Genomic DNA, 16,175 nt, shown 5'->3' on the forward strand with positions numbered 1-16,175 from the left:
TTGAGATAGTTGCATTCAGATGCGATGTGAATTCAATTGTATTGTGTATACCTATTGACCACCATATAAAGGTTGACACGGAAGATGGACAGTAGATGTGATTATTTATCAGTTCTGTCTTAAGTCTTTTAAAATAATGTGAATGCTTAAATACATTAAATTGAATTGTTTGTGTGAGAATCTGTTGGCTTTCCTGCAAAATCTTAGCAATTATATTAAGCTAATGGAAAGAGAACAAAAAGTCTGTATAAATGAGACCTGATACAGATCTGGGGACCGCTATAATTATAATTACAGTGGCATTGTCAGTTGGAATTGCATTTACAATTACATTGTAATTGCAATTAATTATGAACTGCACAAGCGATATTGTAATTGACCCAGGCCTGATGGAGAGCACAAACAACACCAAATAGACCAGATAAAATTGTACAGATGAGGAAGTGCATACCAGACAAGATGTTCTATACACAATGCATGAAACAGATGATAATTAACAAGACAAAAATGATTCCTGAATAGAACAGACTCCAAAATCGTGCCAATTTACAAATGCACAGGGTGGGTGAATCGGAACTGAACTATTATACATATATTTTTGGGATCTGTGCCAAATACCTGACACTGCAGTGTGTAACGCTGGGTAGGCTATGTAGATTTTCATGCATTTTTTAAAATATTTTTTTAGTTTTTCATGGAAAGCTAATTAAATTTGTTTGTTACAAGAACAATTTTCTCCAAAAAAATTCCAACGCTGCTTTTGATAAAAGCCAAGTGTGCCCCTGTTTTCATTTTTAATCTTTTAGATTTGCACACCATTATAGAATAATAATAAATAATCTATTCGGTTAATTTGTGTGTGACAATAGTTATTTTTTTGGACATCGAATAGAAATTGAATTAAAGAAGCAATATCACTTTTAATTTGAACTCAGTGCAGTTTCACTTTGATGACTTTTGCTCGCACTTAGATAAATTTGTGAAAATTAGCGAACACTAATAAATAGTAATTTTAAAAAAAAATTAACATCAATTCAGAATCCAGTAATTTATTGTAACCGAGTGCAAATTCATTTTGGCAAAAGAAACCTTGCTCAAATTTTTGAAAATTCGTTAACACCGACCTGTCCTTCCGGTTTATAAATAGTTAACTTTATTGTATTCATGTAAATTATTCTTATGGCGGTACCCCGGGGTACCAAATAATACAAAATGGCCGAGGCAATTTTATATTTTATTTCTGGGACACTTTTTTTTTTCCAGGGGTGGTTACTTAACTCCGCGACTGGGGTACCAATCAATCCGAAATCAGTGCCACACTCCGCGATGTCGAAACGCAGCGAGGACGATAATGCGCTGAAACCCTCAACGCTCGTATGCACCGTAGTGCATCGTGTACAGCTCATCGAGATGAGTCGATTGCCGCATCGCCGACCATCAACAGACTAAAAATGACTGCATCACGGACATGCGAGAGCGTTGGTATATTTTTGGAGAAAATGTATTGTTCGTGTAACAAACTAATAATTACTTACAAATGTAATCAGCTTTTCATGAGAAACTATTTTTTTTAATTGCATGAAAATCTACGTAGCCTACCCAGCTTTACCGCCATAAGGTTCAAATACAGAATCCAGTGAGAACAAAATTCACCAAATGTGATGGACATTATAAAATGTGTTAAAGTTTTATTCGTAACCGTCTACACACCGCCACACAAATTGTCCGACACGAGTTTAAAGCTTCATTAAAATGAGAATAACGACTTTTAAGTGACGATTCTTTTTCCGCTGCCTTTGCACTCGAATGAAGCCATTGCAGTCCCATCACTGCAATACTAAGGCAGTGTACCCGAAATGTAACTTCCCTGTTGTCATTAATGAAGCTTAAAACGTTGTCTGGGCACCCTAGAGCAGACTGGAGGCATCAGCGAGATGAGACATTTTTCTGTGAGAGCTGAATGTTCCTTTTAAACAGTCTAGTAATTATTAATATGCTCACTTTTATAGCATGTACAGCACACACGTACAGCACACACGCTGTTTGATCACGAGCGCAGCATGGGATCGCGTCTTCTTAATAACTGCCAGGTTGTTTCTTTGTGGAGAATTTTAAATAGCTATTTATTATAATAATAGGGTTTTTCCCATTTTTTTCTGGCAACAAAACTGAAACCTTTTTTTTACAAGGAATCATGTGTGCATTAACCACAATACTTGTGGTCAAAATGCAAACAAAAAACACACTGATAATATATGCATTGTCCTTGAAACTGATTGGTCCACACCAGAGACGGCTTTCTTTTGAGCCTCATCTCAATTGTTGCTCGTCCAGAGGACGCCAAAACGCGTACAGCTCAGTGTTCAGTGTGAGCAGCAATGCTTTCTCTGGAGGCACAAATTACGTTTTGTTTGGGGTGCGTTTGTGTAAAACATGTAGGTGATATAAATATAAATTCTTTTTTCGGTGTTAGTTGCATAGAAATTTGGAAATGGACCTAAATTAAGTGGCTGGTTGTGAGTGCGAATCAGGGCCTACTTATTAATCAGAATCTTTATTTATCCAGGAGAAATCTGATGTGCTATGAAGCTTTTTTCACAGATGTCCAGAAGGGGTGGGTCAGAAAATTATAATAACAATACAAAAAAACAATAGCAGTGCAAAGTATAGGAAAGGTAGGCAAATCACTGAAAATAAATAAAGCGTCTTAAGTTCAAATTGCATGATTACATTAATTTCAAAGGCTTGGCCAAGGTAGCACAACAGCAAAAACAGTGGCAGACGACACCAAGACACAGACCCTCAGTAAAAATTGTACATTAAAATGTAACTATCGATACATAGACATGAAGCGGTGAAGTGTTAAGCTGGGGGCCACGGTTGAGCAATCATTTGCATGCAATTGAATCACTTGTATGCAAACGTCTCTGCAGTCGCGTGCGAGCAGTTGTGCAACCGCTGCTCACAGCAGAGACTGCATTTTCAAGTGATCTGCTTCGCGATTTGTAGCGACGGTATTTCATCAAAAGCACATTTGTGAGCCATGATTGGTTCTTACAACTGTGATTACGCTATTGAATGACCTTGCGCAATTTCTCATTGAGATGTGGACAAAGTACTGTAGGGGCAGGAGACTTAGTTGGTGCACACTTGGTTGGCATTCATAAAAAAACATCGATTAAAATTCAAACCCATGGTGGAGGCAATGAATCATGCTTGTATGAATTTTAGTAAAATGAAAATAGTATGCAAATATTAACTTTTATATTTGTGGGATGCAACAGGACGAGCGAGGTTCTTGAATTGAATCCGTGATACGAAATCATGAAAGTTCATCAAGTCGTGTAAGTTATGAGGTGAAACGTTACATACCTTCCAATTAACTTGCAATACAGCATAATGATAAGCATTCACACCTACGATTACAACACTGTACAGTTTGGAATGATTTCGTGCACAAATGCAGCAGTTTATCAGGACACTGTACGACCTCGCCTGGTATACAGGAGGGGTCATGGTTTTGAACCCAACCCTAACTCCTGTATATTTAGAGTTTGCATGTTCTCCCTGTGGTCGCATGGATTTTTCTCCGGGCCCTCCGGTTTTTCCCACCGCATTTAGAAGCAACATGCGTTAGAGTATTTGGCTTGCAAGAAATGTACACAAGCCACCACGTTGAGCTATCATTTATGGCCAGGTCGCTTCTGAAAAATATCTCGGTGGGCCCTTTACTGGTAAAATAAACGTATCCATAAGAGGTTTTTTTTTGGGTTAGATCGTGTAAATATATAAATGTGTCGTTAAAACCCGCCACCACCCGACACAGCTGGTGGCGGGTTTTAACGACACATTTATATATTTACGCAATCTAACCCAATAAACCTGTTATGGATGATATTGGTCGTGAAAGCCGCTTACGTGTTAAACCAAAATAAGCATTGTTATAGGCTTTTAAAATAGTTTAGTTTTAAATAAAAAGCACTGCTTGTAGATTTCTTTGAAGGCATCCATTTTAAACCCCTTAACATTATTAGTTAAACTGCAGAAGTTTACTGTGGAAGTCTAACGTATTCCGCTGCAAAAGAGAGAACTAGAGATTGCTTTGTTTCAAGCAAATTGTTTAAGCAATTGATAGAGGGGCCACAGGTCATTGCGGTAACGCAGTAGTTCATGCACTGTCCTATTAACTTGGCGAGATAATTTCAATTGCCAGCCTGGGTGGACATAAGTCGCCAGTGATATCTGAACCGGACCTGGATCCCCCACTTCATCAACCACCACCATTAACACGGCATGAGGAGATCTTCATCCAGCAATGAACTGACAAAGGGCTCTATAAAATAACATACTTTAAAGTGAAACTTTAAGATGTATTGTTCTATTGAACGGTTTTTACGTCATGTTTATTACATGTACACCAATGAGGGAGCTCAAAGGAAAATCACCCAAAGCCATGTGCTATTTTATTACAAAGTTAAACAATATCACTCCACAGCAGTGGGAAGACAAAAGAAAGCTTTTGTAAATATAGGGACCGGATCAGACATCACTCGTCACTGATGTTAGCTGTGGCCAGCGAATTTAACTCGGTTCACTGACTTCATAGCGCAGTGGACAAACCACTGCATTACTGCTATCTGTAGTATATCAAGTACGTAACTGACCTAAATGTGCTGAATGAGTAATCTATCCTCGTATGCATTATTTTTTGCATAATTGGTTTCAACATTGTTATTACTTCACACGCTAGAGTGGACCCAACCCATTCTCTCTAAACCCTAGGTCCCTCTAGCAATATCCTTTTCACCAGACTGGGTATGGGTGAATGATGACGATCGCTTGTGTTGTGATCGAAACGTGGTAGTTTTTAGCTGTTTTTTTATTTTCTTTGAACCTGTTTACGTGACTTTACCGAAAGACCCAAAGAATACAAATAATATGTTGAGCAAGGGTGCAGCAACAGAAAGACAATACCGTTGGATTTATTATCCCTTGTAGCTGGAAATTATGGGAGTCTACACTCCAAGCACATTAGGTACAGTTTACCCTTCTTATTACATACCCCCTGATGGCACGGCTATAACCAATTATTCGTACTACTGCATACAGGAAAGGCTCTAAATACACTGTTCATGACAGTCTTGGGTGAGCGCCCGTTGAGAACCGCGCGGGGGTGTGTGGACGAGTTGGATTCGAAGTGTTATCCGGCGAGACTGGGCATTTCTTCACTATGGAACTCCCTATTTATACCTCTTCCCTGCGTATGAAGCATTGGATCTTGCTTTGTCTGTGGAAGCCGGTGTGAGTCGGCCCGCATCTTCTGCGCACAACAGTGCCGCATGACCGTGGGTCTCCTTTAACTTAGTCTCTGCCCTGACGCTACCCACTCTTATTCGCTGCTGCACGCTTTGCCGGCGATCGGAGGCCAAGCACTGCGGCCTGACCTGCGGTCGCTTCTCTCACGTCCTCGCCCACTCTCCCAGGCGTGTCGCAAGTTTGTTTCCCACGCGGAAAACGCTCGTCACACAACCAGGAAAGGAAGGAACCCCACATTAGCCGAAACATCATTCTATCAAACTGTGGAGAATGAAACACAGTTAAGGAAGAGTCATCTCCTCCTCGCTTGAAGTCTGGTTGGCTGCAGAGCTGACTGGAGGTGGGAAGTGCTCTCTAATGGTCTGACACTGCCTCGCCTAGGCTGCTTTTACACCCAGGTTCCGGCCACACCGAAGATCTTTCCCAACCCCTGCCTCTTTAGTCTCGGCTAAGTCAAACCAGTTCTAGCTATAGCCTTTTCATATGAAAAAATGTAATCACCATACGGGTGTACATTTCTGCAGGGTTTTCATATGCAGAGGTGCATTGCAGACGTGACAAACATTTTGTAGCAATAATGTATATAATGGCATTAAAAAGGTTGATAAATGTTGCGTTCAATGCCACTTGGTGCATTGTAACACTGATCAATGTGCAATACTTTATGAAGCAATTTTTTTTACAATTTATCAAACTGTGTTTGTACTGTTATGAATATGACCATGTATCAGAGGAGTTATACTCCTTTCCTCAAGTCTGAATGTCTCCCACAATCACCTTTTTTTACATCACAACTGAAAAAGCCTCGTTTTTATAACGCGTCTTCTTGATTGCCATAATTCCATCATCGCCAGCAATCGGCTTAAATCACTGTGCGCTGCTTAAGTCTCTTAAAGCTTCTGCCAGACTTCACACTCTCACTCATGAATATGACTACATTGGCTAAGTTCTCCATTTCTTTATACTTCCAGTCCAACTGTGGATAATTTGCAAGAAATTAAGTTTTCAACAACCTGTCAAGGGTACGTCCTTACAAATATTACTCCTCTCGTCTTGTTCATCTCTTCTCCTTGTACCATCCCCTCCAGCAACCATTGTCCACCTTCGATAGTCACGACCCAAGCGATTTGATAAATTCTCCATTTAGAGTTGCAATTTTATTCAGGAATCCTTTGAGCATATCTGTTGCTGTGAGTATATCGCTTTCTGGTGGCTGCAAAAGTTTACATGACCCAACTCAATTCAACCATTATTAAAAAAACATTTCCTGTCGTGTCATGCTTTTAAAGGTACTGTGCCACGCCGCTAACTCCAATATAGCGGAATGTAAATTGTGCAGGTGAGTGGGGAGGAAGGATACTGCTGTGATGTCCCTTGTTATATCTGTGTTTTAGTTAAAATTATAGTTATATTTTTATAAGCCGGATACATTGGAATGCATATTTTAGAAAAGTTGATGAAGGTGCAGCCCTGCAATTGATTGCGAACAACACTTCTGGCAGAAGGGCCTCCACTTGAGGGAGCTCTAGAGAGCCCTTTATAGGTTAGATTTGGCCAACTATTCCATGCAGACAGATGTCTTGGAAGAGGTGGGAGTACCCACATTTTTTCCTCACTGCACGCAACCCACCCACCAATGGGTACAAGCTATGGAGTACCCATATATATCCTGCTGGGTGGACAAGTGAGGGAATTCGAGGAACTTACCAACTGCTTACATTTTCACAACACCGGTGGCCCCTGGATTGAAAGGCCAGTTTATTAATCGTTACTCCAGCAGCAGTCCCAACTCTAATATTGCAGGAGCAGAAAGTGTACTCGCGAGTGGGGAGTGCTACTGTGATGTCCCTTTCCGTGGGGATTCTGCCTCTTGGGATAAAATTGTATTCAGATGCTTTATAAAGCCCAGATTTCATCAGAGTGAATTTATTTCTAACATGTTTTAGTTACATTGATAAAGATGTACATTGCACATGTGATTGCAGTGTGCACGGCACTATTTCCAAACCCATTTTGTGCAACAATTATGGATTTTTAGGCTTTCGCGCTGAATTGTAAACTTATTTCCCCAGTGCAGAAGCCCATGTTAAAGTTATCAATGTTATTTGGGACTTTATCACGAGAGATGTGACTGTTGAATTGACAAAGCTTCACCATTAGCATATGATGAATTGTATAAAAGCTTTAAGGCTTACTTAATTTACCAAAACTAAATATTTCTTTTTTTTAAGAAATGTTATCTTTGAACAATTTTGTGCCTTTTAAAATGCTCGCATGGCAATGCATTGCCTTTTTTGTTAGCGAATGGATCATAGAAGTTGCGTAGCACAGAATGACTTAGATCCACTCAAGTGACCTCTTATCCATACTGTAAGCTATTCATGCCACATCATTGAATCTAACATTTTACTTTTTAATTGGCTTGAGCGATAATTTTTGAAAATTACATTTGAATTTAATGTAACATCAATGTTTTTGTGATTTTATTGGTGGCTGGGCTGAGACCACCAACTCACTCCATTTTAGAACCTGGCTTAGTACAGGAGGAGCCTGTTTGCAATCGAACCCAGGATCTCAGCAGTTCCAGCTACACTTTGACTCCTAAAAGTGACCCGGCCACCATCACCCAGGCAACCTATTTAAATTCAGTACCAGAGGGCTTCATTAAACCACATATATAATTAATGAATCATCACACGCTCTCAAGTGGTTATATAGGCATCATAATATGTCACGTGATTACTTTTGAGTTTTCAATTGTATTTTTTTTCCATTGTATAGACAATTTTAGCTGTTTTTGTAACTTACGTCTCCCTAAGGAGAGCTAGTTATAAATAAAGGTTATCTATACAAATATACATTAATTGATTAAACAATAGCGGTTGTAACCCTTTTTTAATATGACTAATACTGAAAGCAATGCTCACATAAAAATAAAACTCAATATCAGTGTCATTCAAACAATAGGCCATTTTTTTTTAATCCTCCTCTTTCTGGCCACCCTACAGCAGCTAAATACTCGAAACACATGTTTATAAATGTGGAGGGAAAAACTGGAGGACCGGAGAGAACATGCAAACTCCAAATATACAGGCGTCGAATCCCGGATTGAACCCACGACTTCCTGTATATAAATTTTGATTTAAAGCTTTCGTGACTGCAGTAATTCATATTCTTAGTTTTTTTGGTAAAGTCACGTTGAAGAGAAACAACAAAATAACAAAATATATATAAAACAATAAAAAATTCTCACGACGTTTCGACCATAACTCAAACGGTCATCATCAGGTGTGTCGGTTTGCATAAATTTATCAGGTGTGTCGGTTTGCATAAATTTATTTTGAAAAAATAAATTTATGCAAACCGACACACCTGATGATGACCGTTTGAGTTATGGTCGAAACGTCGTGAGAATGTTTTATTGTTTTATATATATTTTGTTATTTTGTTGTTTCTCTTCAACGTGACTTTACCGAAAAACTAAGAATATGAATTCCTGTATATACTCTAGGCAAGGGAGTTAATATCTCGCTACCTTGGCCAACATGGCAGAGCAGGCAAAATGTCCACTCAATGTTTGCACTTAGGCTCACTCTAGGGAGGCCATTCTGCCAGCAGTGCTGTGATAAATTAATCGCAGGGCTGTATCTTTACTTGACCTTTGTCATTAACAAATGCTGTGTGACAGAAAAATATATAATAGGTTTAAGTTATGGGCAATGGCCTTTCTCCATAGCAGATAAAGGGCCGAATGACTTACTTTTAGAACGGTTGACTCTTTAATGCAGTGATAGTCATTGTGATGCCTTAGAATTTGACAAAATTGATCCATGAAATAGCATCTCAATGTATTTCTTAAAATATCCCAGTTTTATTAAGCCACCGACACTGTAATGTACACTGAATTCTTAATGGTCTTTTGGTCATTTGCAAATTAATGTTGTGTTCATTAATTAAAATGAAGTGAGTTCAGCAAAGTGATCCCACGTTTAACAGGCGCTCGTCGTGTTTCCCGCAGCTGAACCGCGTGGCACAGCAGCCACAGGACCTTATGCAGATGCTGCAGTCGGTGGTCGGAGTCGGGAGTGGCACTGATGCCCTGCAGCAGCAGCAGCAACAATTACAGCAGCAACAACAACAACAGCAGCAGCAGCAACAGCAGCAGCGTACAGTCGATCCCGCATCAGTCCAGACCGAAGTTCCGCCACCACCACCCCCACCTCCACAGGTCCGGGTGGCGCCTGCCCCCTCCAGCGCCGATCAGTCGGCGGTCGCCACCCAGCCGCCAATCGGGCAGGGCGACGCCTACGCTGCTGCAGCAACAACACAGCAGCAGGAGAGCTACCAGAGCACCTCGGCTGGGGCGTCGTCTGACGGAACCTACGGGCAACAGGCAGCTGGAGGGCAGCAAGTGACCCCGTCTCAGGTCAAGCAGCAGGCAAACTCGCGCACCAAGGCGCGGCTGGTGTGCGCCGCCTGCGGCAAGGAGTTCAAGGACCGCTACCACTTAAGGCGGCACGAGGCGACGCACACACGCACCAAGATTAAGGGCCAAGGCTCCTCAGCATCGCTGGTAGCGGGCAGTGCTGGCACGTCGTCCTCGTCGCAGGCATTCATTGCCGCTGCGCATCCCAACGGGCAGCTGGTGGCAGCGGGCGGTGCAACCGCAGGCCAAATCCTGGCGCAGGCCACACCGACGGCACAGATCATCGCGGCGGCTAGCCCCGCAGGGCTGCTGGCGACAGGTGGTGCGCCACAGATCATCGCCACGGCCGGGCAAATTGTGAGTCCCGCGCAGCTGCTCGCGTCATCCGCGGCAGCGGCGGCATCGTCGTCTTCGTCGGCCGAGCAGCAGGTGCACACGGCGGGAGCCGGCGACTTGAGCGCGTCGCAGCAGCACCACCACCATCACCACCACCACCATCTGCTGGCAGCGGCAACTACCGCCGGCAACGCGAGCGCGGCGCAGTACGCCTACGGCAAGCCGTGCGTGGACGGGGGCGGTGGGGGCGGAGGCGGTGGGGGTGGGGGCGGTAGTGCGGCTGCAGCGGCACACTTTCTCACCATGCCCGTTTTCGTGATGACGAGCGCCGGCGTGACACCCTTTGACCAGACGTCGGCACAACCCGTGCTTGCGCAGCAGCAGCATCACCATCAGCAGCAGCACCTTGGTGGACAGGCCTCGCAGCAGCAGCAGCAGCAGCATTTCACAACAGTGGATGTGGCCATGGTCAGCAATGGCCTCATCCCGGGCTCGGAGCAGAGCTTCGACGCGTCGGGCACAGTGGGGAGTGCGGGGCAGCCGGCGTTTGGGACAGTGGCGGCAGCCGGGACAGCTCCGGCAGCGCCAACCGGCAAGAAGTCACGGAGCGGCGCGTCTGCAGTGAACGGAGTGAGGCGCCCTGTCAAGAAAAACCACGTGTGCGAGGTTTGCACCAAGGCCTTCCGCGACGTCTACCACCTGAACCGGCACAAGCTGTCGCACTCGGAGGAGCGGCCGCACTCTTGCCCCGTGTGCCACAAGCGCTTCAAGCGGCTCGACCGCATGAGCGCGCACGTTCGCGCGCACGAGGGTGGTCCGGAGCGGCCCTACGCCTGCCCTGCCTGCGACAAGCGGTTCTCCCGGTGAGCCCACGGCACGGCACAGCCACGCGCGTGTGTTTTTTGAGCTCCTCCCGCAGGGAGATGCGTGTTGGATCACATCTTTATTGCTCTTTCCCAATCTTTTTTTCCCCACACTTTATCTAAAGATACAAGGCTTAGATTAATTGGAGGCTCTTGTCATTCAAATCGTGAGCGCATGCAAATTTACAAACCCACTACTAAAATATTCCCATTTTAGGCCATTGCTAAAAGGGGAGTGCCACGTGATAGCACTGCATGCTGGTGATGTCTGGGAGGCTATTAGTAAAAGATGCACTCAGACACAACCACAACAATAATATAACTTCCCATAATAATTACTTTAATAATACAAACGAAAGCAAAACCTTAATAGTGAGTGTATTTAAGAACTTTGGTGGTCTAGCCGAAGTTGCATCAAACCATATTTCAGACAAACTAAAACAACATATCAGACATTCTAAGAGTAGTGGCAGTGGCTAATATGCATCTCATTGGAGCACTATATTTTGGTAACAACTTCCTGCTGCTGGCAAAGCTCTCATGGAGCTTTATTGACTGAGACAGAGCCTGCTGCTTGTTTGTAATGACTGCTGAGTTAGATGTTTGTGTCGATGTTGCAGTGTTTCTTTTTTTATTAGAAATGTTTCAAGTTTAATTTGTTTAACTACGTGAAAACTTGAGGGACCAGGATAGTCTTAATTTGCCAAGAGTGACCTTGGGTACCCAATATGAGTTTTGCTCCTGTGTCTTCTCAGCCGCGACCACCTGAACAACCACGTGAAGCGCGTGCACTCGACGGAGCGGCCCTTCAGATGCCCGGTATCCATTTACACGCAAACAACAACAGCAACGTCGCGATTAGGCTTGTCTTGACTGTCGGGTATCGCCGTCCACTGTACGCCGTTGGTATTACAACATTAGCAATTTCCTGGAGGTCTCAAACGAATGCAGACAGTTTTGAGATGATTCACCACCCCCGCCATTCAATGAATTCTCACCATTCAGTCACAATTCAATTTTGGAATTCATTTTTTTTGTCTCTTGTTTTCTGCGTCTGTTGTACCGATTATCCCTATTAGCCTCGAGGAGACAAAAGCACAAATTGTGTTGTCTTTGTACCATATCGACTGTCCGCCTTAATTGTAATATTTGTTCTTCATCCTTCGTATATTTTGTACTGTCTTGTGAGCACTGTCCAGTTTATAACGTATACCATGTTGTCTTATCTGTCTCATATCGGGTGGATTTTTGGTTTAATTCGCTCCATTAGTCCAATTGAAACAATATAATGCGTGCACATATTCAAAGTCAAATATCTTAAATGCGTGATTCAATACATGTATTGTGAGCATAAACAAATGATCAATCAATTAATCGTAACATGCTTCATCGGCAGCCACCGTTAGCCACAATGGTGGGTGCACTTCGAGGCCACTTATTGGTGAAGGCTCATGAAAATAAGTTTAATACAAGATGGTCCCAGGTGATAAGTATTTCACGTTAAGCTGGTAGGTCTACCATTAGTGTTTTAGCCACCCGACCTGCTTGTTGTGAGCATCGCTCTTCCGCCTCCTCAGAGGCTGATCCTGCCACCGCTGATACCAACTTGCTGCAAGTCCACTCAGCACCAGGTCTTCCTCTGCCGCTTCAGACGATCTCTTCACCCCTTTATGTGCGTTTATATCTTCATGCATTTGGCCATACGTGCATATACACACGCGCCAGCGTGCGTGGTTGTGCCTTTGAGTGCACTACTGAGCAGAATAGGAGCACCTGGAGCTGAGAGAACTTGCCACTTGCTAGTACCTACTGTCTTAGGATACTTGGGAAAGGTTTAGCAGTGTAGCTGTTTGCAACCACTCTTCAGCAACGGCAGTATATCGGACAAACATGCTCACGGGAATGAGCTGAGCATTGCGTGGCCGAAACACAGTTGCTCTGATAAATTTCTCCCCGCGCCTGTTCTGTGTCCCCCTGTTCATAGGCCTTCACCTCCTCCACCCGCATTACAATTACATGGGTCTGTCCTCTGACCTGTCAGTGTGCCATGACAGCTCCATCTGCAACAACGGGGTTTGTCACCTGTCCCTCCCATCAGTGAGCCTCTGCCACTCCAACTGCAACATGCGTGTCTGACTGAAGACCTTTCTGCGTGCCTCTGTATTCCACCCACACCGAGTTTAATTATGCCTAGAAAAAGTTATTTTTTTAGCTCAACATCAAATGCAGGACCCTTTTTGAAATAGTCGTGAGACTCCGCGAGACGATGTTATTGTTTTATGTTATATTTTTTTATGATTATGTAATGCTTCACCTACTGGTAAGTTTATGAATGGTCACTCTATGGGGGTGGCAATTTTATTTGAGGATCCATTCTTTTTTTGTGTTTTTACCTTCTCATGTGTATTGTTTTTCATTTATCTGTCTTGTTTGTACAATTTGCACTGAATTTGCTTAAAAATAATTGAAACATTGTTTGCATGTCATTTGTATAATTCATGTGCTATTTTATACATGTTTTCTGAGCTTGAAAATATATTTGGTTAAATGAATCAATGAATATGCATCATTACATGCATATTTGAGCCCATTAAGCATTTACTATTAAAAGTGAGGCTTTCCTTTGTATACAATATTTGAATAGTTATTGTTTTATAAAATGTCAGCAGAGGGCAGTGTTGCAGAATCCATATGTTCTCTACTGTGTTCCAACACTTGTACTTTCTGCTTGTATCAACCCACACTGACCAGTGTGGTGAAAGTATGATCCATAACCCCTATGACCATCATGGCATGGGAAGGCCCTCATCCAGCAGTTGATTGATAAAGTGGCAGAACATGTACTTTCAGTGGCGTAGTTATCGCTGTTACTTACTAGCTGTGCAACTGCGCTGGGCCCCAAATGCAGGTTGGGCCCAGATTCCATTCTATGAAGAGGGGTAGATATTGGACAGGGGCCCCATTTTGTTCCTTGCATGCCAACCACGCTTCGCCATTGTGTGGATTATGTAAAAAAAAAAATCCTCAACTCTCCACATTGAACACATCTTTGAGTTGCAAAATGTGATACATTATTTGGAAAATACTTGATTGGGAAAAATCTGAATCCTGCTCATTTATAGGCCGGTCCTGCTTACACCTTGTGCCACACAGGGACAGTTGCCAATGGGGGTTGGTTTGGTATGACTGCAGCAGGTTATTGGAGTGCTTCAGGTGAGATGTAAGGCGCTTTGAGTAGCATAAGGCATTTGAGCGCCTTGTAAATGAAAATCCTTATCCTTAATCTAGTCACCCTTCTCTTCCCCCCATCGAACCTTTCTCCCTACCCCTCCTCCCACCAATATCTTTCCATCTGTACCACCCTCCCTGGCGATAACCCCCCCCCCCAAAACAGACCTGTGACTCGGCGTTTGCGACGCGCGACCGTCTGCGCGCCCACATGGTGCGGCACCAGGAGCGTGTGCCGTGCCGTTCGTGCGGAAAGCCAACACGCGCCACGCCGGGGCGCGCCGCCGCCGCCGCCGCCGCCGCCGCTGCCGGCGCTCACCAGGGCGAGCAGCAGGGGGCCGCGGCTGCAGGCGCCTCGCACGCAGTGTGCAACGCGTGCCACAAGGCAGCGCAGGCCGCGCAGGCGGCCGGGGGATCGGCGCTTGTCCAGCAGACAGGCCAGCTGGGCGTGACAGGGGCGTCGGCGCCTGTCGTCTGCATCAAAAGTAAACGGGGCACCCTTGACAGCAATGCAAAGGCTCATTGAGAGCTTCTGTGGTGCAATGGCTAGCTGCCTGGACTTGCAATCCAGAGGGTCACCATGTAGAATGCAATGTATTTTACATGGTACATGTACTCTTAGTCTCCTGTACTTACATATGTCATCATCTAGACGACAGGTTATGCTTACATTTTATGTTTGCAGTTTAAATGGTTGAATAGCAAACGAGAACGGAATCTTTTTCAAAGCTAATTTACTTAGCAGTAGTGTAGAAGCATACATGGAAAATACTTTCCTCAGTTATCATTGACAAACTGCCTTACATTTTGAAAGGTATAGATTAAACTAACACCTTGGGTAATTGCCATATTCTGAGAAGCAAAGTATGTATTTTCAAATGTAGACTTCAGCTAGATCGATTTTAGTGAAGTACCTAATATTTTTTTTATTTTGGTGCATTTACCAGTGACTGGGATACTACTGTCAATGCTTGAGAACCTTGTTTTATTGTGAGTGATGGTCTTGATTTTAAACTTGAGGTGGGCTTTCCAATTCTTTAAGTAATTAATTACTGTGCCAATTATTGGTTCAATTGACTAATCAAACACGAAAATAATTGCTAAAAAGTCACACATCTGTTCCCATGCATGCTTTTTAATGGTTATGGGCAAGGCATAGTGATATCCTCAACATTGTGAGCCACTTAAAGGGTTGCTCGATTTTGGGAGGCAGAATGTGGGGGTAGTCGCCATTTATAAAGAAAGCTGAGTAATCAACCACAAAAAGAATCGTTGATTTACATTTTTAGTCAATTCATTGACTAATTGTTCCACCTAGTTTATATCCGGTGTCTGAGGTGCTGGCTCGGGGAACTTGCATGCATATCACACGCGTGAGACATTGATGTCTTTAAAAATGATGTTGTGGCCGTCATGAGCATTTGCTTATTCGAATGAAATTCCATATGTACCAACATCGCTTTACTCTTGCCACATTGTACCTTTGTCTCTCTCGCAGCCGAGGTGCTTCCACCAGCACAGCCCACGGATATGAGGCAAGCTTACTTCTCTGCCTTCTAGGTCAGTAGGTGAGTGTTCGAACGTGCGTACGTGTGCAAGCATCATTAACCCTTAGAGATCATTCAACGTTATTGGCGTTTCATCGTGAGTGTACAAACTAGGCAAGCAATGATTTCATCCTCTCTCATCGTTTTCGTGATACTGGAATCGTCATTTGATTCAGAAATGACACTTTTATACATCTCGTTTTTGCCTTTGAGGCGACATTTCTTTGGTGTGGCCGCCTTTTTTTATAGGTAATTGAGTAATTGATTAAGATCAAACTATTATATGACAATTGTTCATTGACTAATTGTTCCAGCTCTACTTGTAATCATGTAGGAGAGCTCTTAGTCTGAACAGCTTGGGTTTATTTGGCTTCGTATTGCTGGGGTTGGTAAAATTGAGTTCCCTTTTGGTGACTTGTCACATGATAGAAAGTAAAGAGAGTAGTTATTTGGAAAGCC

At 43.4% G+C, this 16,175-nt stretch overlaps 1 protein-coding gene across 1 annotated transcript in view; it reads left to right on the forward strand.

Moving 5' to 3' along the window:
* LOC116941482 (uncharacterized) overlaps nucleotides 1-16,175 on the forward strand; it is a 66,913-nt gene that overhangs the window by 36,206 nt on the left and 14,532 nt on the right. Inside the window, exons 2-5 of the mRNA XM_032952597.2 lie at nucleotides 9,335-10,941; nucleotides 11,697-11,760; nucleotides 14,336-14,654; nucleotides 15,668-15,737. Of these exons, the coding sequence (XP_032808488.2) occupies nucleotides 9,368-10,941; nucleotides 11,697-11,760; nucleotides 14,336-14,654; nucleotides 15,668-15,729 (2,019 nt within the window). The 5' untranslated portion in view covers nucleotides 9,335-9,367 and the 3' untranslated portion in view covers nucleotides 15,730-15,737. The remainder of the gene's footprint in view (nucleotides 1-9,334; nucleotides 10,942-11,696; nucleotides 11,761-14,335; nucleotides 14,655-15,667; nucleotides 15,738-16,175) is intronic.

This window comes from Petromyzon marinus, chromosome 1 (genome assembly GCF_048934315.1).
Source record: "Petromyzon marinus isolate PM22_M1 ecotype Great Lakes invasive population chromosome 1, UKy_Petmar_22M1.pri1.0, whole genome shotgun sequence".
NCBI lineage: Eukaryota > Metazoa > Chordata > Hyperoartia > Petromyzontiformes > Petromyzontidae > Petromyzon > Petromyzon marinus.